General features: G+C 32.0%; 3 protein-coding genes across 5 annotated transcripts in view; 2 read left to right on the top strand and 1 right to left on the bottom strand.

The window, feature by feature from the left end:
- Window positions 1–3,239, bottom strand: part of LOC144841171 (DNA-dependent protein kinase catalytic subunit-like) — a 33,901-nt gene extending 30,662 nt beyond the window's left edge. The window contains exons 1-11 of the mRNA XM_078697392.1: window positions 3,147–3,239; window positions 2,812–2,920; window positions 2,457–2,569; window positions 1,962–2,061; window positions 1,703–1,854; window positions 1,447–1,602; window positions 1,264–1,359; window positions 857–939; window positions 632–713; window positions 242–410; window positions 86–144 (exon numbers count right to left, since the gene is read on the bottom strand). Of these exons, the coding sequence (XP_078553518.1) occupies window positions 86–144; window positions 242–410; window positions 632–713; window positions 857–939; window positions 1,264–1,359; window positions 1,447–1,602; window positions 1,703–1,854; window positions 1,962–2,061; window positions 2,457–2,569; window positions 2,812–2,866 (1,065 nt within the window). The 5' untranslated portion in view covers window positions 2,867–2,920; window positions 3,147–3,239. The remainder of the gene's footprint in view (window positions 1–85; window positions 145–241; window positions 411–631; window positions 714–856; window positions 940–1,263; window positions 1,360–1,446; window positions 1,603–1,702; window positions 1,855–1,961; window positions 2,062–2,456; window positions 2,570–2,811; window positions 2,921–3,146) is intronic.
- The window catches only part of LOC144840212 (sorcin-like), a 134,448-nt gene that overhangs the window by 101,037 nt on the left and 9,345 nt on the right, over window positions 1–24,066 (top strand). The gene's annotated exons all lie outside the window — the stretch shown is intronic.
- Window positions 4,411–24,013, top strand: LOC144841463 (uncharacterized). Of its 3 annotated transcripts, none has more exons than XM_078697794.1 (13): window positions 4,411–4,681; window positions 8,985–9,201; window positions 10,241–10,289; window positions 12,452–12,593; window positions 13,952–13,969; window positions 17,556–17,608; window positions 18,016–19,787; window positions 19,977–20,028; window positions 20,150–20,215; window positions 20,779–20,902; window positions 21,597–21,690; window positions 21,933–22,168; window positions 22,292–24,013. In XM_078697794.1, the coding sequence occupies exons 2-13, from the start codon at window positions 9,053–9,055 to the stop codon at window positions 22,378–22,380; spliced, it is 2,844 nt and encodes a 947-aa protein (XP_078553920.1). In that variant the 5' UTR covers window positions 4,411–4,681; window positions 8,985–9,052; the 3' UTR covers window positions 22,381–24,013. The 3 variants fall into 3 exon arrangements, with proteins under 3 accessions (XP_078553920.1, XP_078553919.1, XP_078553921.1); XM_078697793.1 differs by having other exon boundaries at window positions 21,594–21,690; XM_078697795.1 differs by lacking the exon at window positions 13,952–13,969 and having other exon boundaries at window positions 21,594–21,690.

The raw sequence follows: 24,066 nt of genomic DNA, 5'->3' as shown, positions 1-24,066 counted from the left end.
ATTAGACATATGATCAACTGTGCATAAGTGGTAAAACATTAAATGCATGGTTGAATGTACCTATAGCCACTTCCAATAATGATACTGTACTTACCATATCAAATTGCACCTTGTGAGAAATGGTTTTTAATATGCCTTGATAAACTGTAGAAAATAACAATCAAAACATTTAAATTAAATAAAATTGATGAATACATGAATGAACAGATGAAAAAGAATTAACTCGTTTGTATGGACTTACCAACAACCGATAGAAGGTCTTTAAGAGTTGAACCTTTAGGTGCAAGAGTAATGAAAACATTGAGTATTGCATTTGTACACAGAAACTGTTGAAAGGTTGGCACTTGTGGATAGCTGTTGATCATGACAGAACAAAGATTCTCCAAAGACAGCAGAAATGAATCGGAAAGCTGACAAAAAAAAAAACAAAACAAAAATTTAAATTAAAATCCATTTAAGATTGGTTTGATTTACTTCTGTACTGTTTTTATGTCTTACTGTACTGTATTTGAAATTTGGCGAAATAAATGCTATGATATATGATAACCCCACTACTCTTCTGAAGGATGCAAAAGTCGGATAAACAATTACTACAGAAACAGTGATATTAACATATGACAATTGCTTTTACCTGATCCAGTTGTTGAATAATACTAGCAAGTGCTTCCAAAAAGTTTGGTAGGTGACTAACTTTCTCCTCTGAAACCTCTTGTCTACATACACAAATGAAAGTTGTTAAAATGAAACTCCAAAAAACTACAATTGTACAAAAATATGCGCTATAAAAGAGGATAATAATAAAATGTATAAACAACAAATCTTGAATGGGATACAAATCTTGAATGGGAATACTGACTGTAGGTAAATCTGTTCGCTTCTCTGAATCATTTCACTGAACATAAATTGCACATCTTCTTTGGATAAAAATAGTTTGCAGGGCTAGAAATAAAAACACACAACAATGAAAATAGAAAATTCTGGGTCAGGACCATAACATATGTACAATAAGGGTTGATGTACCCACTTTTAGTACTTTTATCTGACAATATCTTAATATTCTAAATATCTAATTTCTGCTTTTAATTGGGCAAAGAATTAGTTTAAGATCCAATTGCAGTAGAACACATATTAAAGAGGACACCTCTAAATAGGCGATGGCCATAGTATTAAAAACCAGAGGGTACTCCGAGAGTACGAACCTCCGCTCAATAAGGGTGTCCCTAAGAACAGGTTCCACTAATAACTACACGTAGTTGCACTTACAGCTGCAAAGAAGCCATAACCTCTGACTGCAGTTGCCAGGTCCATACTGTCACTGGATGGGTTGTCAATAATACTTCTAAATTGTTGAATAAACCACTGAAAAAAAGAAAAAAAAAAGACTGTTTAATTCTCAATTGTTGATTGTGGTATCATTGTCTCTTATTGTTATAATACAAAATCTACCTTAAAAATAGCTCTGCCCTCACTGTCAGATTTCTTAGCCTTCTCTACCAGCATGTCAGCTAACACTTTAAGAAAAGAATCCAGACACCTGTATCCCGCTTTGCTCATGTCACGGTTTTTATGTTTCGTCCAATCATAAATCTTCTCATAAATTACCTATAAAATGATTTAATGCTTTGTTTACTCTTCGAAACTTTTAAAAGAGAAAGAAGATTTTATGATATTAGTATTACTACAATAATATCAGTTGACTTACCATATGATCTCTGTATAGGAAATCATTGAATTGAGGTGCATGTTTGGTAAAGAGCTGTAGGCCGGCCTTAGGGATGTTATACCTCACAAGGTTAACAGTAGGGTCGATTGCCATACTAGCATACCGGTAGATTACTGCTGTGTGTTCAGATTCTTTAAAATAACAATAAAATAAAAGATCAAGCACAAAAAATACAGATGCTGTAGTGACAAACGTTGCGCTTCTATTTAATACTTCTGCCTATATTGAAGTTGACTACCTTCTTCACATGACTGAGTAAAACTTGTCAGGTAATGAGTGAGTCCGACAAGACATCCAGCAATGGTCGTAGTCTCAGGTTTTTTGTTTTTAGATGTCATCTAAAAATAGACCAACAGTATTTAGTATAAAGGCCAATTTACACAGACGAGCAGTAAAGGTAATAAAAATACAGAATCTATGTTATTGATTATAACCATTTACACACAACGCGGTGCTGATGGGCGGTTTACACTCAAGATAGATACAGATTCTATGTGGGACAAGCTACACGGTTTTCCGCTTACTGTTACCGCTCGACTTTGTAAATTGGCCTTAAGACTATATTTTTATATTATAGTCACAGTGCAGAACCTCTCATCTTCTGCACATCCACGTGCTTGGTAATTCTTTACATATCACACATTCAGAGGTCAAAGATATCCGACAGATATAATTACTGTACACATATTTTAAAAATATTGTAATTTAATGATTTTTTGTTTATTTACTATACCTGATCTTTTAATGTTCTCAGGTAGACCTGCAGAAGTTTCTCTGAAAGTGATATCATTAGTTCGGGATAAAATTCTGCGAAAATGCCCAATATCACGTATAAGTGTTGTTTAACTGAAAAATAAAAAATGGTATAATAGACAGAAATGAATGTTGAATTAAACATAAAATAATATTATGCATAAAAGTAAGAGGATCTGAGAGGGAAAACTGTTGTTTGGCAACTAAATATGCTGGAACTTGGGTGTGTACTGCTTAATATACGGGCACCAATGGGCTAACAGTATGTTTAACACTGATTGAATAGCCTTCCAGCCAATCAAGGGCTAAGCTGTTGGATATTTAATTTATCTAACCTGTTTGCGCGAGTTTAGTGGGATTCATTAAGTCACTGAAAAACCTCTTGATCATAAGCTCAGCCTTCAAATCAGGACCGCTTTTGGTCTTACCAACAGTCTCCAGTAGCTGAAAGAATACAAACATAATAGTTTGGTAAATGTACGATATTAAGATAAGACTTTATTGTCATGACCACAACACAGCGAACATGAAATTTGTTTTCCTTGACATAACTATCTTAAAATGTTGAGTTGGAGACATGTATTAAGTTGTGGACAAATGATTTCCTACATGTACTAGGTTATTAAATAAATGAATGGGTTTGGGAGAAAATTACAACATGTTTGCTTACTTTAATGAGTACCACAAAGGCCTTCACTTTAGCCTTTGCTTTAGAGTCTCTGCAGGTGATGGCAAAGCTGACATCCTTGATAGCTACAGCATAAGGTTCAATCTTGTTTTTGATCTTCTCAATAAACTTTACCAAGAAATCAAGTAATTCTACTTTACAGTCAAGGAACTGTGAATATATAAATGGTTAAACATATTAAATGTAACATTCTTAAATAACACATATCTGAATGGTATTCTTGTAACCACACATTTCCATAATGATGTATTTCTTCAACACAATTAATTAAATTCTGTGACACCTTATGTTGTTGAGGTTGATTGGCATTGGTGTACTTAGTTTGCCAGAGTTTAGACTGTAAGAAAGTTTACAAGTGCCATTTCCAGGGAATGTTTTTGTCAGTATAGCATAGTCAAATCTTTATTGTATTTATCAAATAGTATAGCCAAAACTGCAATTCAGATTAATCAGCAGTTATGGATATAATCAACATTTTCTCTTGTTTGGTCACAACTCTTTACCCACTGCTGCCCTTTCTACAACACATTTTTATCATTTACTGTCACGGTCAGACTTGCCTCATCATATTGGATAGCTGTTTTTAAGAAACATAAAATTCCTTTTTCTTCATTGAAAAGAACAGATGAGTAGTAGGCTGCAAAAAGCAAGAAAAAAAAAAAAAATTTACAAAATAATTCATTAGTAGATTAAATATTCATGTCTTTTAAATTTTATACAAAAAGTTGATTCCAGGTAATAAAAACTACTTTTCTCCTGACTTTTAATAACATTAACAACAAAATGAATTTAAAATACATTGAAGAAGTATAGAGGGCGTTATACCAAGTAAGCGGGACGAAACGACCATTAAGCGGCTGCCGATTCAAAACGCGGACAGGAAAGGCAAACAAATCGGTACAGTACTGACCTATTTTAATTTCTGAGGCCTGGGATAAGCAAGTGGTTGACAAATCAGCCGCTAACAAACAAGCATGTTCACCAGAATGCGAAGAAATAGGACTTTTTAAAAAGCCATGCAAAGAAACCAGTATTTCATTGATTTCCTGACCCATTTTAGCAGCTCAAACATAAACTAAAAAACACATTTTAATAAATAAAAACAATCAAAACAAACTCGCGCGCACACACCACCGCGCCATAACACATGGAGAAATGACATGAAAAGAAGAAAAATGCATATGAGGTCATGTCATCACGAGACTGGCCAATCAGAGGATATGACACTTCCTATTATGTCATTTACTCTACAAAGTATAAACAATGGAAATGTGGTAAGGAAACTAAACAAAAACTTGGGAAAACATTCATATTATCAACGTTTTTATAACAAGTAGCAGTAATTAGATTTTTCGTATACATTTCTGGACTGTGATGACTTTTCCAAAACATATTTGCATTTGATAAGTCATCAATCAAGACTTGAACCTCAGCCTGTTCCATATCTTCAATTGAAATATATTATTAACTTCCGGCCGACCCGTGGGAGTAACACGCAGGAGTTGCTTACTGTTTTGGTAATTAATTGTTATATTTCAATATTATATTTAAATCTGAGAAAGACGCCAGTCAAACTATTCAATACCTCTGATATTAGTAGTTAAGCAGATCATCGAATATTTGTTTTTATGCCTAGGGAATCTCAGTGGTTTGGAGGAATCTGCGGACCTTCACATTCCAGATCACTTAGGCCAGTTCGTTGTATAGAAGATAAGCTTACCTAGAGGCTAGACTAGGTATATTAAGTATTTAGTACTAATCTGTAGTCTAGGCCTAGATAGTAGTAGTAGACAGTACACTGACAGTCTGACTGTGCTTTTTAGCATATACAGTATATTATATTTTGGCCAACCAAAACAAGATACAGTATCATGATAATGCCTTTTAGGGATCAGGTGCCGTTTTCGGCCACCTCGACTTGTATGGACTATACCATTATTATGATAGGGGTGTGGTGTATTATGTTTTATGTAGAGAAGGGTGTCTATTGAATGGGAAGACAATACAATTGTTCTGTTATGTAACCTACAATACAGAACATCAAAAACTAGCAAGCATGTACTTTTTATAAGGCATGTTATTATTAGGTACTGTGTTACGGAATGCCAGAATTTTGTAACAATATTAACTATATAAGTAGGTATCTTACTTACTATATATAAAAACTAAACGAAACACTACAGTATAATCAAAATTAAAACATATTAAATACTATGTTATGCCTATCTGGATTTAAACACATTAAATTTTAGTACAATAGGATTCGAAATTAGAAAATCTTTAATACTACAGTACAATCGGAATCAAAACATATTAAAAACAACTACAGTACAATCGGAATTAAAACATCGATCCTAAATACTACAATACAATCGGAATTACATGTTAAACTACTGTACAAAACAACTAAACTAAATATCACAATCGGAATTAAAAAATCTTAAATACTACAGTACAATCGATATTAAAATATCCTAAATACTACATTACAATCGGATAAATTACCAACACTCTATAATGTTGTGAAGTATGTAAAAGAATGTTGGCAAATGTATTCTAATCGGCCCAATCCTATCGGTAGATAAATCATATTTTTTATTTGCAAGGGATAAATCCCAACAACATGGATTTGAACCCAAGAACCTGGAATCGGTAGACGAGTATAATCGAAGATTCATTGACATAATTATATGTTTTTTGTTTGTTTTAATACTGATCACCTGATACATCTACATTTAATGCTAAATGTAAAACGAACTGTAGATACAGAAACCATGGAGAAATTCCTCCATGCAGAAACAAACTGGTAACAGATTCATTGACATAATTATATGTTTATTTGTTTTACTGATTACCTGATACATTTAATGTTAAATGTAAATAAATGAAACGATTATGGCAACAATTTTCTTGAACTAAACATAAATAAAACGAAAGAAATAAGGATTGATTTTCGAAAACAAAATTGGTCTGACAGTATACATTAATTAAAGGAAAGGAAGTAGAGATTGATAAGTATCTGGGAGTGTTTTTGACTAAAGCTTAAATGGGTGGACATGTTGATCATAGTTAAGGAGTTAAATACAAGGCTGTACTGCTTGAGGAAACTCGGTTCTTTGGGGTAAAGCAGGATATTTGTATTATAGAATGTTTATGTTTTACTAATCAGTGATGTTCTATTTGGGGATTGTATGTTGGGCTGGGAATATCAGTAAGGGATTGTAAGGGGGATAAAGACCGAATTGAGAAGGTGCTGGGTAGAGCGGGGAAAGTAATTGGTTTGTCTATGCAAATGCTTGACTCGTTTATACAGCAAACGGCTTGCCCATGTATTCCATTCTAGACACCAATCATTCTCTTCATGGCGACATTGTCAGCTCCGTTTTGCATTCGTTATTATAACGTTTTGATGCAAAAGTCGTTCAATTAGAACATGTATTTCTAAACAGAAGATGTTTAAAAACGTGTTTAAAACGTTTTAGAAAAACCAAACCTAAAAACACGCAATTTCAAACGCTCTGTTTTCTGGGAACAAAATGGTACAGATTCATTGACAAAATTATAATGTTTATTTGTTTTACTGATTACCTAATAATCAGTATGTGATAGATCTTATTAAATGTACTACTGTCATCTTTGTTAAATATGTACTACTGTCTTATCGTTAGATAAATTATATTTTTTATTTGTAACTGGAATAAAAACTAATTTCTTTATATACTTTCTGTATAAATCCGTAAACATTATTCAATATCCACCTTAGGGAGTCCACCTAATATCCATTTTAGAAAAGGATACCTACAAATTATATAGAAATAAAGAGCCATAATATACTGTATTAACTTGAAAACTGAAATTAATTCTACAGCAAGCAGGGCGTAGTTGTTTTCCCTTTGTTGCTGAAACATAATGCACTAAACAAAAGAACAAAAGCAGCAGTATTTTAACACATTAGCACACTCAATTAATAAATAGGACACCCCTATTTTCCCATCTTTTTATAATGGTATAGTCCATACAAGTCGAGGTGGCCGAAAACGGCACCTGATCCGCCTTTTAGTTTTAAAGACCCCTTCCCTGCAATTTTGGACGTTTTTTGGAAAATAATACGTATATATCACTTTAAAAACATTAAACCATGTCATTCCTTGTCTTAAATGTACGTTTTATGGTAAATTATGATAAAAAGTGAGAAACAATGCACTACCTAAGTAGCTCGCGGCGATCGACCTCTCGTGGACGGTCTTAGGCCTAGCCTAGCTAGGCTTAGTTTTGTAGGCCTAGCTGGTAAACATCGGTAACGTACGAACATCGTACGCTAGCTATATACCTAGCCTGACGTTGTATAGTTGCTGCATTAATTGTCTTTCTATTTTTGCCAGACTCCGTTGATACAAATTGGGGAAAACCCGGTATTTTCGCTGACAAGTTAGGAGTCATCCATTTGTTTTGGCCTCACGATCGATCGAAAAGTGGGCGAATTACAGGTGAAAAACAAAAATATCAATCCGCGCGCAATGCATTTTGGGATTTATAGCGGGCCGCTATAATTATTAGAATCGACTTATTTTTCACATTTTTAACCGTTTAAAGACGAAAAAAGTTATCGCAATAGGACCATATAGTATTATTTTTACATTAAATATAGTTTGTGATCTTAAATTAGATCTAAAAAACGTAGGGAAGGGGGCTTTAATATTTTCTTTTCCATGCTATTTATTTTTTTTGAAATATTTATAAAATTATATAATTTACTAATTATTATTTTTTATTGCAGAGCCGTACCATGGCCGTACTATACTTATTGTACAGTATTTATAAACCTGTTGGCCTTGTTTGAATTCATAATTATTTATCTCACATTTAAATACTAATAAATACAGTTGAGTAGAAAGAGAGGACACTTACTCTAACTCTATTCTGTTCAGTACCTTTATTGTACATTTTTTTTATGTTATAGAACGTACACACATATATATTACCTCACAATACTTTGAATAAAATTACAAAATTCACTCTCATGCATAATCAATTTATAGAATTTAATTTAACACTATTAACAATTAGCTAGTCTAAGCCTAGTTATTAATCCTTTAACAATATGGTTGCTGCAGACAAATTGTAATTACAGTTTGAGTGCTATTATAGAGTGATATATCATCAGTCCTGTTCTTGATTTTAATTTAGAATTTACACCTTTCAATCATCATTCAGGTATCTCCATTCATCTTAAAATTCATTTATCCATTCTTTCATTTTTTTTTTTTACATTGACATGAATTATTGATTTGTTATTATATTTATAAATGTTATTAATGTATGTATGTATGTAATTAACAAATACTTTTAAAATGTTATTTATTAATTTAAAGCAATCAGTTTGTAGAGCAGATAACATAAAATTGATTTTTCCATGAATAGCTGATTTATAGTATCTGAATAAATATACTGTACAGGTCTATCTTGTTTATTCAGTAATCGAATAAACAATACATAATTGAATAAATAACATGTACAATCTGTTCATCCTAGATATATTTCCTCCATGATCCTAGGTTGGTTGAATGTCAGATAATAGTTTATGTTTTTATAAATCCAAAGGCAAATTGACAATGCTGTGGGTATCAGTGGCTGGATCTCAATGGCGATACAAAATAAAAAAAGCAAAAAGCTAAATCAAAACGATAAAATAAAACAGCCAGAAAAATTAGCGGAGCTTTCGGGCACCAGCCCTTCAGCAAGTTTTTTTATAAAGCTATTTACCAGCTCATTTGTTAATTCTGTGCTTTTTATTTGTTATTTTGTATTTATACTTTATAGAGGATGGTTAGCATTTAATTTTAAATCAACTACTTGGCCAACACCAGTGTACAAGAAGCAGATAGAAGATGGCGCTGAGAGGTGCGAAAGCACTTCAGTCTTGGTGTCAGCAGGTCACCGAAGGTTACGAAGATGTCAAGATTGAAAACATGACAAAATCATGGCGGGATGGCCTTGCATTCTGCGCTATTATTCACAACTACAGACCTGACCTTATGTAAGAAACACCTTTATTATTATGGTTATATTGTTTATTTTGATGTATAACAAGCTTTAATTTATTGTTACTCGGGATACCCGAGTCTAGGACTCTCTCATCTTCTGCTCTTCCATCCGACACTATTGAGTAAAAAGTGCGATTTATAAAGTACTACTCCTCCCTTATTCGTTGTAGTATTGAGCTGGGATTTGGCATGACTATACTACAGGGACATGTCCTCAAAGCTATAGAGCCGGATTTTTAAATTTCAAACCGGATGCAGCCATATGACGTCTCGAAGATGGTACCGTATAGCCGTATAAACTATTTGTTAGCAAGGTTATTGATGTGTATGTGACGTCACATCCCGTCTTATGACGTCATTACAGCTTCTTTTGCTGTACCCCGAGTATCGCACATTCATGCTTGTTTATCTTGTACAGTATTCAATAGTTATTAGTTTTTCCAAAGAAAAGAGGTAAAGAAAAGTAACCCTTTTGTCAATTGTAACCTCGGAAAGGCTAGATAATTAGGTTTATATATTACAATAAAATACTATTGTACAATGCTGACATGTATAAACTATTCTCTCTTACCTCAAACTTGCAACCACTTTACAGTAGCCTGCAAGATTGCTTCCCAATTAAAAATGATGACCTCTCCAAATACATACTATTATTAATTATATTAATTATTTAAATAGGCCCCTGGATATGAGCTGGCCTGCCGGTTCAAATGGAAGGAAACCTTCTCTAAAGAAAGTTAAAAATAAATTAAAAATCTATAAACCGGCACTATTCTGACACGACACTTGCCGAACAGATTAATACCTGGTAGCCTAGTACCAACTGGAGTAAAACATTATACATAGCTTTTTTTGTAAAAAAAAAAACATTGAATCGTTCATGACCTTTTATCAATCAGTTACTAAGGAAATGGTTTTTAAACCAGTTCCTCTGTTGTTCTTTCATATTTCAATCTCGTTTATTTTCGTCTAAATTCATGTAACTTAGTCATTATGTATATAATTTACATTTTTTGTTTCTACTTACCTTAGAGATTTTGATGCATTAGCAAAGGAGAATATAAGGGAAAATAACAGTTTGGTAAGTAGATAAAGTTATGTGACATACTTTTGTTTTGTTTTTGTAGTTTATCTGAAAAAAAGTAGAAAAAATAGAAAAAAACTTACAGTATAGATAAAAATCATGTCTGTGATGAGTATAGTTATTTTAATGAATCCAGTAAATTTATGTAAATAAATTCAATCTTTATAATTCATTCAAGTTTTATAAATATGTAAAAGTATTTAAATAATTAGGAAATAAACATGGTCAAGTTGAAATAGAGGCTGTTTATGTTGCATTGTCTCAATGAAGATAATTAAATTATGATGCCAAGACCGTTTATTGATTTACCAATTATTAATATTTAGTATAAATACAGACCGTTGAAATTATAATTTTACTCTTCTCTGATAAGAACAATATGTCTAGTCTGTTAAGCCCATGTGCAGAGGTGTTCATTATTTAGGTATCCAGGAAGTACACTGCAGAAAAATAAAATAAATCCAAGGTTACTCACCAGGTCTCATTGTGAAAGTTCTGGGTGACATTGTTAGCAATCATCAACAAGTGGGATCTATTTATATAATAAACACAGTCTAGCGATTATGTTTATTATGAAACTCATTAGTTAATTCTTATATACCTGTAGTGCATACTGTAAGCTGGCTTCAAACACTGAAAGTAAAATGTTTGTATGAAAAAAAGTGTGGTCTAACAGTATAGTACTCTGCCTGTCAGTGAGAGTGACAGGTTCAAATCCACACAACAGCTATGCAGAGCATGAATTATGCTATTGAACCCTTTTCCTGACAATTTAGCATCTTACCATTGTCTTACCAATATTATTAGATTTCCTTTCAATTTTTTTAGTAGGAAATGGATTCTGTTCATAGATTCAATACTTTTACAGATTTTTCCTTCCGAAAAAAGTTTAACAGTTGGTTTTAAAATGCATCATCTTTATATTTATATTACAGGACATATGTGAACTAAACATTTTTATATTTAAATACACATTTAGGGGAAAAATTATTTTATAAAAAATGTTATATGTAATTTGCAATATAAAAATATAAACTTTTACAGACTGAATTAAAATTTTGAATAAAATAGTTTTTCTGTAAAAACTTTAAAAATTGTGACATGGAAAAAAACAAATAAAATGTATATTCAGATCCACAATTTCAAATATTAAACCCATATCAAAATAGAACAGATTGTATTAAAGTGAATGAAATAATTTTCTGTAAAATTTTTTTTTCAGATATGGCATGAAAAATTAACAAATTGTTATCTATATTTAAATTCACAATTTCAAATGACAAACCTATTTTTAAAATAGATGTTTTAACAAACTGAATTAAATGAGTCACCATTTTGACTAGGTCAGTCAGTAGAAAAATAGTACGCGTAATAGCCCATCATGTGATTGACGTAGACAGATTGCCGCTCTCGCCGCAACTTGTGTTTTCAATTATCCAATGATATTGCCAACACCGTCATATTGTCTCCATTTCCACAAACAAACTCGCAAACCATTTTTATTTCATTCTGACTTATAAATGGTAACCTAGAAATTAAGACAAAACTTTTCTTTGTATAATTGTTTTCTTTATGTAAAAAAAAAATGATTTTAAAAAGTAAAGTAATTAAACATTCATTAGTTGATCATCATGGTTTGACATCACATGTGTTGGATGGGTGGGAAAAGTTCAAGGTAGATTATAATTACTTTAAAAAAAAACTAAACTTGTTGGTGATTGCTCTAGACAAAATCCTCAGATAAAATCAAATCTCCCAGTATCACCATGTGTACAGTACTGCAGCATTTCACATAATAAAAAAAATCAGTCACATAAATGGTATACCTTTAAATATTGACAGTTTGTTTTTACATCCTGTCTAAAATGATCTCGATAATTTGATGAAATAAGACAAATCCTCAGGTGTGTTCACTTGTTTACAGGTGTTACACCTGTTATCAGTTACTAGGAAGTCACATGACTTTGGCTCCACTCGGTACAAATTGTTCTCAAATTCTTTGATATATTAACGTTAGCTTTGCAGGTTGCGAGTTTTATAAGGTGGATTTTTTATATTGATATTCTTGTTCAAATGTTTGATTATGTGGTTTAATACTGAGATCTTAATTAACTTTCTACCTTTAACGGCTTTGAACATTTTAAAACATTTGTTTGTAGGCCTTTGAGGTTGCCGAACGGGATCTTGGCATCCCTGCCTTGCTGGACCCAGAGGACATGGCAACAATGCTGATACCAGACAGACTTAGCATCCTAACCTACGTCTCACAATATTACAACTATTTCCACGGCAAGTCACCAGGTAAAGTGTTTTTTTTTAAATTTTTTTCAGTTTTCATTTATTTGTAAATAACTCCCCTAACTTCCATGTGACTAGATACCAGTCATGTGACTAGATACTAATCATGTGACTAAATACCAATCATGTGACTCGATACCAGTCATGTGACTAGATACCAGTCATGTGACTAGATACCAGTCATGTGACTAGATACCAGTCATGTGACTAGATACCGGTCATGTGACTAAAGTAAGATGTTATGTTGCATTATACAAGTGACTGACTGATAAGTGGATTGGTATAAATAAACGTATAAATACGATACATGTTTCTTCTCCACTTGTAATCTATACTTGTAGAATTAGTACAATTGGTCACTTGTTAAGCAGGTCCTAAGAAGTGGTGACCTCATTTAAGATCAGTATTCATTTGTATAAATGCTAAGTTTCAATTTAGAATAAAGCAGAGCATTCATAAGATTACATGACCTTCGTCTACACTTTGTATGAATATATTCAGATTAAATTCTTGTTCAAACTACTTCTAATATAAAATCTCTTTGAATATACTGTATTAGACATTCATGAATATTCATAAAGAAGTATCAATACATCTTGACATTCATGAATATTCATAAAGTAGTCTATAAAATGTCATCATGAATGTTTATATTGTATTGTTTATGACTTGATTATGATTGTCAAGTGTATCATTAAATGACCTTTATGTCCAAGGTGTATTGCTTTTGTATCATGTTGTCATTATTAGTAATCAACATGTTGAACAACAGGTGCTTTTTTGTTTAGGAAAATCATTGTATCATAGTAGTTCAATACTATAAGTAACAACAGCTCAAATGAATAATAAAGCTATCAGAACGTTATGAACTATTAACTTAGTGATATATTAGGATGTTTTCCTTAAAGCTCTGTCTACACTATCAAATTTTATATGACAACAAATGTGATATGCCCATATGGACATGATAATGTCATATCACTACCATATTTGGGCATATCTTTACCATATTTGGGCAGATCACATTTTTTGTCCAACTAGTTTGATAATGTAGACAGAGCTTTAGCAAAACAATGTAAAAATGTACTGTACATCTTTTGGAAGAACTATAGAATCAGGCATACTTTAATAATGAAGTTTTGCAGTTTTATTTATTTCACATCTACTATACGACATCACCGCTAATTTACAACACTTTTTTTGTTGCTTTTTTTCCTGCACTGAGCTTCATCAACTCGGGAAATGGCAAATTGATATCATTTCCTCCCCCATGGTCCATGTCTGTTGTAGATTTCTTACAAATAAATTACAGTGAATATTAGAATGACAATATACAGGTAAAATGTCTTTCACATTTTCAGCAAAGAAGCGCCCGAAAGGTATGTGTCAAAGAAATCATTTTTAGTTTGCTGCCTGACGGATTTTTTATGTTATACTCAAAAGCATGCATACTTTTTTTATTTAATACACATAATTGAAGGTCATGCATGGTTGCATCATCATTTACATAAAGCACAGGTGATGTGCCCATATTTGGTCAATTCAGATGACTAGGCACAACTTCATTCAAAGTGTTTGCAATTATAAATTTTTTTTTTTAAACTCACAATGCATTTTGAAATTTAAATTTTGTATAATTTAATAATTGATTATTAATAATTTATCATTGCAGTTAATTATTTTTTATTTATTTTAATGCATTTTGTTGCCATAGCACTTTTGTTTTTTGTTATGATTTTGATCCACATTTTTTAAAAATAAAAGAGCAAACAATTTTACACAAATTATGATCTTATGGTATGTATTGTTAGACATTGTTGTTTGACTTTCATGGATTTCTCAGGACAGTATCAACATTGAGCTAAAAGTCTGCAAGAGTATGACATAACACAGGTCTATCAAACAAATTATACAGTATACACTATGCAAGTTTAGTGATTATAACATCAATGTGTTATCTGTATTCAAACTTTATATTTGATCCATAGTTAGGAAATTACATTTCCTTTACGAGTCTGTTTTGACTGCCTTTTATAAGGGAAGCCCTGGGGTGGGGAGATACAAGTGTTAAACTTTAATGTTTTAATAAAGGGAACTTTGGAGTCTAGAGTGATAAGAGTATGTTTAGTGTGTGGAAGGTGGTGCCATGCACAGAGAGGAAGGGGCTACAAACAAATTGGTAATGTGTAATGAAAAATAAGATAAATTATAAACTGATAAATTTCTAGGACCTTGCACTTCTTGTTTTTTTATATTTTTATTAAACTAATTTTTAACATCTGTGTCTGAATATTGACGTTTCCTCAATTTCTGTCTACTAAACCAGCATTATGTAATGCATCTAAATATAATACTATTGGATGTGACAGTATTTTCATTTTCAGATTTTCAAATAATATTAATGTCATTTCATTTATTATTATATTATTATTATTTGAAATTGTAAGAATAAATTGAATACAAAAAGTAAAAAATGCATAATAATACCAACATTCTGGTTAAAAATCCCTCCCACTGTGTGAACTTGCTATTGTTTCTAGCTTTCACACCAGTCCCACCCTATTCCACTTATATTCCCAGTTTCCTGGACTTTCTGCATTCTTACTCCTGAGGACGATCAAAGCATATTGATCGAAAAACGTCGAGGAAACTCAACAGTTATTTTCAGAACTAATATACGTGGTGTACCGCAAACTTTATATCAACATTAAAAAAATCAGTTCGAAATTGGTTAAAAATGTAGAAACAAACAAATTGGTGATTATCTAAGATGGAGAGTTTTTCTTCATATTCGTTTTCTATTTCTCTTTGTAAAACTACAGTAAGAATTTATTAAGAGGTTGCTTTTCTAATGTATAAGCAAATTATTTATTACTAAAAATGTGTCATTCTTTAAAAAAAAATAACAGTGTACAGTGTTAAAAATAATTACAATAGAATCAATTTGATACAGTCCCTATGTCTGTGAGTCTAAACTTTTATAGTAAAAGTGATTAGTAGCCTTAATCCATCTATAGCCTTATAGATTAATATGTCATTAATAATGTCATTGATAAATACTGTCTGCATTGGTTTGATATATCAATTTAAGAATTCATTCTTAAAGAGGAAACGAAAAATGTGCATTAACATCCCTGATGCATTCTGGGAAGGTTATTTGCTGCAAAACATTCAGTCTGAAGCAAGATGTTGATGTGGTTAGTTTACGGAAATCAGTAGATTTTTAGAGTTGAAATCTTTTTAGACGATCGAAAATGAGAAGTTTAGCTTTAATAAAAGACTATCAGGGCAATGGTAGGTTATTATATATTTCTTATATTTAATATTATTTATCATTTGTCTGCAGTTACTGCAAGCACATAAGTAATTATTTATTTCAGTGCCAGGCACTAGATTCTAGGATTATATGTTTTTTTTTAACTTGTCATCATCCATCATATGTCATCATGTCAATGTTATGTACTGTATAAAAACATTTCAAAAAAATGATAATTATAATGTTCTATGTTGTGTTGCTCACTGATGGTTAAAATGTGGTCTGTCATTTTGGAATCCTTGATATTGTTGAGAGAGGAAGGGGATGAAAGAGGATGAACATGATTTTTCATAAAGCAGGAAATATTAATTTTAATATAGTAGAATTATGATATTTACTGTACACCCCACAGGCCCCCATTTCAATTTAACAATGTGCAAGGTCTATTCCTGATGGGGAAATATACCTAGCTATACTGTACTGTACAATGTCCTTTGGGACTCGCATATTCAAGGAACACCTCTTTTAAGGGGACTCTTCTTTTTTTGGATCCTGCAGGTCTCCCCTAATTGTCGTTCTACTGTATGTGCTGATTCATGGTTAAAGGTCAAGAACATTACTGATGTTTCATACAACATTAATGTTAATCATAGTGCAACATATAACATACACTATTTAGTTTCATGATAATTATATATTCTCAACCTAAATATTCTAGTTAGCATTATTTTTATAATCATTCTTAATATTCCTAACAACATTATTTAAATATTACTTTGTATATTAATTTTAATTTCTTGTATATTTCATTTCATTACTTGTGTAATTATTAATTTAATTTGAAATGATAATAACTTTTTCTAATTTAATCATTTTATTTGACAATGACATTAAACAAATCAATTGAAAATCATGTAGTAGTTTACAGTACAGTATACTGCATAGTTAGCCAGCATATAACATATATTTTATTTTTATATTCTTTAAAGCACTACTATACATTAAATATTGCATTGTGCTACATTAAGAATAAAGAAAGGAGAATTGAAATAAATTGTGGCCAGGTCTCGTACACAATGTTGTTGACAATGACATTTAAAACAAGCATTTGCAAGGTCAAACTAAACAGCTAGTAGGAGCTTAAAGAACCAAATACTATACTAGTCTTTTATCAAGTATTTGTAAGGTTATATTATTAGTTTGATGTATACTATTTTGTATTAGTATCAATAGATGAAGGCTCAGCAAAAGCAGGTTAGTTGGCGAGAGGATTGGTTGTATTTAACTTAGTGGTTAGTTAGCGGCAGTAGACATACTGTAGCACAGCACATTCTGGCAGCATAAAAACCAATTTACACAGACGAGCGGTGACGGTAAGCGGAAAACCAAAATCTATTTACATGAAAGTGGAGTGGTCGATCGGAAACCCACTCAGGATAGATGCAGATTCTGCATGGGACAAGCTACATTTTTTTTCTCGCTTACTGTTGCCGTGTGTAAATTGGCCCTAACGTTGAACAATGCACTGCTGACATTCAACATAATGTTTTATAAATAATTATAGTTTTAAAAGAGTCTGCTGTTTTAGTTGTACTTTCTCTGCAATGCATTCTATGCTGCACATCACACACACTATGTGATTCTGTGTGATTCCTCCCATAGTATACTCATTGCATTAAACTACTAACCTCTTTTTCCCCTTTATTTAGGATCTGGGATTGGCCACATTGGGGCGAAAAAGAGAGAGAAAACTCTGCCCAAGGTGAGACACATTTTAATTAATTTGTTTATTGAAGGCTTGTGAAGAGTTGGTGAGACTGGGAATTATACTCTCTATTCATTTGGTAACTATGAAACAAAGTAAGAGAAGAACAAAGAAGCCTGTATAAATGCATTTGTATGCTGTGAGGCACATTCGTTTAATAATCTACTTCAATCTCTTAAGCCTTGTCTACACTATCAAACTTTATGTGACAAAAAAATGTGATCGGTGATATGGACATGCATATCACTACCGTATTTGAGCATATCACTACCATATTTGGGCACATCACACTTTTTTTGTTTGATATTGACTATTTTGATGTGTAGACAGAGCTTTAAAGAGACATTCCACCATTATTATAAGTTTGTGTAATATTAATGAAGGGAAATATTTTGTAATTATAGGATGCAAGTGAGCCACCACGCAAGATAGCAATCATGGGTGATAAATGTATTTCGTGCGGGAAAAAAGTTTATTTAATGGAACGGTTGGTGATTGAGGGAAAACTATTCCACAGAGCCTGCTTCAAGTGTTCTACATGTCAAGCGACCCTACGTTCTGGAACGTATAAGAAAAAGAGAGACTCTCGCGAGTTTGAATGTCTTCACCACAGCAATGATATCTGGAAAATACGAGCAAATATTTCAGAAAGAGCAGCTGCAAAAACTGCTCCAAAATCGGAAGGCGTTGGTGGAGATACTATTTGGGAAACTCATACCGCTGGGGAGCCAGCAGAGATCAAGAAGAAACCACCAGTTAAAGTTGCCACAGAACCTGAAAGAGAAAGTAATGATCCTTGGGCAAATAGAATAGATTTGATACCTAACCAGAAGATGTCGCCAAAGATTCCACGTCGAAAAATTAAACCAGATCCGTCAGATAAACCAGAATTATTTCCAAAGCCATTTGGAGGAGTAAAGCTCCCTGCAGCTGGACTACATCCTCATCTTTTAGCTGCTCAGACATCACGTGCAAGATTTCAAGTTGAAGAAGACGCAAGAAAAGGTCTGATGAAATCATTGGCAGCTGTTAGAAGTGATTCCTCAAGCTATAGCAGTAAAGACAGTTTAAGTTCAGAATCGAGTCGTGATTACATGACTTCCAGTAAAGAAATATTGACTCCATCTCTTGGCAGTAAATCACCATCAATTAGTTCACATGATTCTTCAAGTAAATCAAATTCAGTTAGTAGTGGTAGTCTAGAACCTCCACCAAGAAAAAAGACTGGATTAAAATCTCCAGCTTCAGCTCGAAAGGTTGATCCATCTCAAAGTGATCAAAGTGAAGAAAATGCACATGAAGATGTAAACAATGATGTAAAATTGAAGATTGAAACAGCTGTAGTAGATAATGAGAAGGTAACAAATGGGACAAAAGAAGCTAATGAAGGAAGTAGTGAGAATTTGGAAAAAACACAGACACAGCAAATAGAAGAGAATAAAAAGAAAGAGATTGAGAAAGACAATGAAAAGGACAAAGATGAAATGGAAGGCTTAGAGGTTGATGAAAAAGGAAAGTCAGACAATGAGGAAAAGGGAAAAGTAGATGAAAAGAATTCAGAGAAAGATAAAGATGAGCTAGTACAAAAAGCAGACAATGGGAGCGAAGATATAACAATTGTAAACAACGAAAAAACAGAAATTGAGGTTTCTCCTCAACCAGATCAAGAAGAGGTTTATGATGATGATAAAAATCCTTTTGCTGATTCTGAAGATTCAGACTACTCCGGAGATAACCCATTTGGAGAAGTTGATACCGACGAAGACTATGATGAAGCAATGAATCCATTTAATGATGAGGAAGCAAACGGTGGGGATGTAAATCCATTTACTGGATCACCAGTAAATAAGTCTGATTTCAACTACCCACCACGAACACCACCTTCAAAAACACAAGAAAATTCTGGTGTCTCATACTCAGTGAAAAGTAGAACAGAAATTCTCAAAGAAATGCAGCGTGATCGATCAACGTTAAAACAAAAGAAACGACGTGCACCTCCACGCCCCAGTCAACCTCCAAGCCATTCACCAAGTGTTAAAGCCAATTTAACCCCTCCTCCAAGACAAACAAGGAAGAAAGATCGCAAAGCGCCCCCACCACCGCCTGCTGGAAATAACGGACAGTTGGAGTTTCAGAAAGTACAGTTGAAGATGGTTTCAGGACACAAATCACCAAGGTAAAGTTGATTACTATCTTAATTTGAAATGTTGGTGAAAGGACAAGGTTAATGGGAAAAAAACCTCTTGCAAAGAATACACACAGAACAGCACGAAAGACAAAATTCTTTGGCATTTCTCCATCGTCTTATTCTCTATTCCATTGTTTTGTTTAGCATTTTCATTTAATTGTTTACTCTTGCTTTCAGTGTTCTGCGTTCCAAGAAAAATGGAGCAAACTCCCCCAAAATTGGCACACCAGTAAGTATTGTATTTTGGAAATAGTTTATCTGATTACTTTCATATTTGTTTCCTTTTTTAATTATTCCTGAGACAACTATTAAATTATGTCTCTGATTATTCTCAACTTGTTTCTTTTCAGGAAATGTCAAAGAGGAAATCGTGCAAATCTTTCAAAGCGCCTCCACCCCCACTGATAAAAAGAGAGGTAAGACATTGAACTATAAAAACCTTAGTAAAATCCACGTCCTAAAGCTCTGTCTACACTAGTTTGACAAAAAAAGTGTGATGTGCCCAAATATGGTAGTGATATGCTTAAATATGGCAGTGATATTTTTTGTCACATAAAGTTTGATAGTGTAAACAAGGATTTTGCTCAATTTCCTTAATCCACTCATCTTTCTACTCATTTTAAAACTTGTTTCCTCTCTCTGGTTACCACCTTTTCCGGTCAATGTCATATTTTCCAGACAATCTGTTTTCTTCTATAGTTTCATTTCCTTGTGTTCTTATCTTGCAATGCATGCATGTATGAGGCCCTTACTATAGATATGTCACCACCTGAATAATATTGTAAGCATTCTAACCACAAAGTATCTGAAGATTACATTTTTTAGTATGGAAATAATCATAAAAGTAGTCCTTTTACTTAAACAACTTAAAAATAAATGTTACTTATCATTTCACTTTCAATACTACGATGTTGATTGATAAATTGATATTTAAATTTTAAAATATATGCTTAAATTTCAAACCCTGCTTTTGTTTTAGGTTGAAAAACACCATGTTGATACGCTTGTCATTCAACGAGAGTTGAAAGAAATCGAAATAAAACAAAATGATATGGAAAGGAAAGGTGTTATGCTAGAAGAAAAATTAAGAGAACAAATGAATGGTGAGAACTAATTAAATTATCAAATGAGACAACAAAATCAAATGGTGAAAATAAATAAATGACAAACAAATTAAACAAAACAATAACAACAATTAAATTAATAACAAACATTTCATTAATTTACTAGCTCAGCTCACTGATTGGCTGATTATAATTCGATCTTGTATTGTTTATTTAAAATATGTATTAATTATATAATTTCAACAAATATATGAGTCAAATACTGTATATGCATTGTTTAGGAAGTTGTTACTTCCTTTACATAGCAAGGGGATTTTTTGTAAATAAATAAAAACAGACACTATCTTTATCATCCAACTCACTTGTTTAGTTTTTGCAAATGCTTAGTAATCCTTTTCTTCTCTAGTGTCTTTGTAACTCTCCTTTCCTCTATTTTTTGTCCTTTAACTTTCCCTGTTCTCTTCTCCTTTGCTTCATTTAATGTCCTCATACATATTTTAATTATTTCTCCCTTTCTTTCTTCTGTTTACACTATCACATTTTATGTGACAAGAAAATTTGGTGTGATGACCTCATATCACTACCATATTTGGGCACATGACACTATTTTTGTCAAACTATTTTGATAATGTAGACAAGGCTTTAAACATTCTATGATGTTCTATTGCATGCTCTATTGCATGTTATATTGCATGTTCCTATCTCAATATTAATTGATTCTTTTTCATAGAAGATGGTGCTAATGATGAAGGCTTGTTAATTGAATGGTTTGAACTTGTCAACAATAAAAACCAGTTAGTAAGAAGAGAAGGTGAACTTGTAGCACTGTAAGTCAATTATTTATATTCTTCCACCGGTAAAATTTATTGCCACGCCCTTTAATTTACTATTAGTACTACTGACAAAAATATGATAACATTTTTTTTAGTTGTACTTAATTTTAGCAGCAACACCAAGTTTTTTTTTTCCTGCTAATCCCAATTAATACACACTGTATACACAATATACAATTTAGACATTGTTCATTTAAATGTATTTAATTAATAATTTTTTCCTTTTCAATATCTAGAGCACAATCGCAGGAGTTGGAAAAGAAACATGCTGAAATTGAGTTTGACCTACGACGTATCATGTTAAAACAAGAACATGAAAAAACAGATGCAGATGCTGTAGAGGAACAAAGACTATTGGACTTACTTGTGGATGTAGTAACAAAGAGGGCTGAAGTGGTGGACAGACTTGAGAACGACCGTATACGAGAAGAGCAGGAGGACGAAGACATACGTGTTATGATGAGAGAAAGTGGTAAGTACATTGTGAAACATTTGGTTGAAAGAGTAGGTTGTACAATTTCACTATGATTCTCACCGGTCTAATCTATCTATCTATCTGTCATGTTTAAAGAATTTTCTTAAATTACTGTTTCAGGTTTAAGCAAACAACCCATATCATCTCAGAAAGTGAAAAGCAAAAAGGAAAAGAAAAAAAAAAGGGAATCAAAGGGAATACTATGGTAAAAAAGAAGAAAGTGGAATATGGCAATTATCAACATTATTAGAAGAAAAAGAAGACATTGTGTTTCTGTATGAAGTTCTCCATTTGGTTTCAAATTCTTGTATAAAGCTCTGTCTAAACTATCAAACTAGTTTGAAAAAAAAAGTGTGATGTGCCCAAATATGGTGGTGATACGCCTAAATATGGTAGTGATATGACATCATCATGTCTATATTTGGGCACACCAATTGTTTTTGTCGCATGAAGTTTGATAGTGTAGACAGAGCTTTAGGCACCTCTTTGCATCAGATATAATCTAGATTTGACGTAGTACATTGCTTCCACATTACATTATGCTGTTACCAATTGCTATTTGCAACTGTAACTATTTGTTTACATTTTATTTTTAGTTTAAATTAGTTTAAACACTAAATGCCAAATGCCAGTGTTTGCCTTATTAAATATTAAATACCAAATTGTTTTTAATTCATTATCATAGATTTACTGTCATTGAACAATAATGGTTCATATCAAATATGTAATGTTTATTTGTTTTAAATACATTTTCAGTATTTTAGAAAATTAATTTAAACAATTTTTGTTTATAACTTAAACATTTCCAAATATGTTTAACATACTTAAATTCCATCACTTTGCTGCTTTTTAAAAATATTTATTTTTATTTGTAGCGTAGTTACAAAGTGGAATAATTATGTAGAAAAGTTTTAGTCATGTTCCTCAGGTATGGATTTGGACTTATACCTTGCAGTTGTTCCACTAGTATAGCTATTATATAACTTGTCTGAGACTGGAATATATATCCCAAGTAGTATATGCTATACAGTATTTATATAAATACAAAATCAACAAAATGTGAGCGTTTAAATAGGGATTTGTGTCTTGTTTGAATGGTTAAATAACGCTAACAGCCAAAGTATTATCTTAACAGCACTTTTAACCATCATATGCAAATTTATGTGAGTTACGTTGTTAATGTTATAGCAGTAGATTTGCAGCGTACTACTTTTTAAATACTTTTTTGAATACTAGTCTTGTAGTATTCAAAGATAAAATAACTTTATTTGTACAAAAGTTTATGAATGGTTATCAATGGTAGTATACAGCAGATATTGTAGTAGAATTGTCTATGCATAAACAAATCATATATTTTTTTTAAGTCATTCAGTTTGATGGTTAAATATTTTGCCTTTGCTACAAATAATTGTGGCACTTTTAAAACTATGGGATCATTTGAGGTGCTTTAGAAACAAATTGTTTTAATCTTAATTTTTTAATATGCAACATATGTATAACATAATATATCAATAAATATAAAACAGTTTAGTTTTATTTAATTAACGTCTAAATTATAACTGTATATGTCATAATATGTTGCTGTTTAAATGGTACTATTTTTTATCGTCTTGAATTATTTCAAAAAGAATAACATTTCGATGATGTAGATTTTTTATTACAAAAAGAACTATATATGCACTGCTGTGTTAAAGGTGCAGAAGGTGACCACATACATTATCAATGGAATTATTGAGTGATGAATATTTAGTATTTTGTATATACAAAGGTAGTCAAATGTACAGTTTAGAAGATTCTTAATAAATATCTGTGAGGCCATATTCGTTAACTTTGATTTAATAACACATCATGTGTACAGAATATTAAATTAATTATTTTAAAACATGAATTTAATG

The sequence above is a fragment of the Antedon bifida genome, chromosome 4 (assembly GCF_963402885.1).
Source record: "Antedon bifida chromosome 4, ecAntBifi1.1, whole genome shotgun sequence".
In the NCBI taxonomy this organism is placed as follows: domain Eukaryota; kingdom Metazoa; phylum Echinodermata; class Crinoidea; order Comatulida; family Antedonidae; genus Antedon; species Antedon bifida.
The sequence above is the reverse complement of the archived record's forward strand: the minus strand, read 5'-3'. Positions and strand labels throughout refer to the sequence as shown.

Excerpts from the sequence above, each read along its gene's own strand:
- LOC144841463 (XM_078697793.1), top strand. The coding sequence starts at position 9,053 with ATGGCGCTGAGAGGTGCGAAAGCACTTCAGTCTTGGTGTCAGCAGGTC. Across the intron at positions 20,216-20,778 it reads CCCCACTGATAAAAAGAGAG|GTTGAAAAACACCATGTTGA; the intron begins GTAAGACATTGA and ends CTTTTGTTTTAG. Across the intron at positions 22,169-22,291 it reads TGTTATGATGAGAGAAAGTG|GTTTAAGCAAACAACCCATA; the intron begins GTAAGTACATTG and ends TTACTGTTTCAG.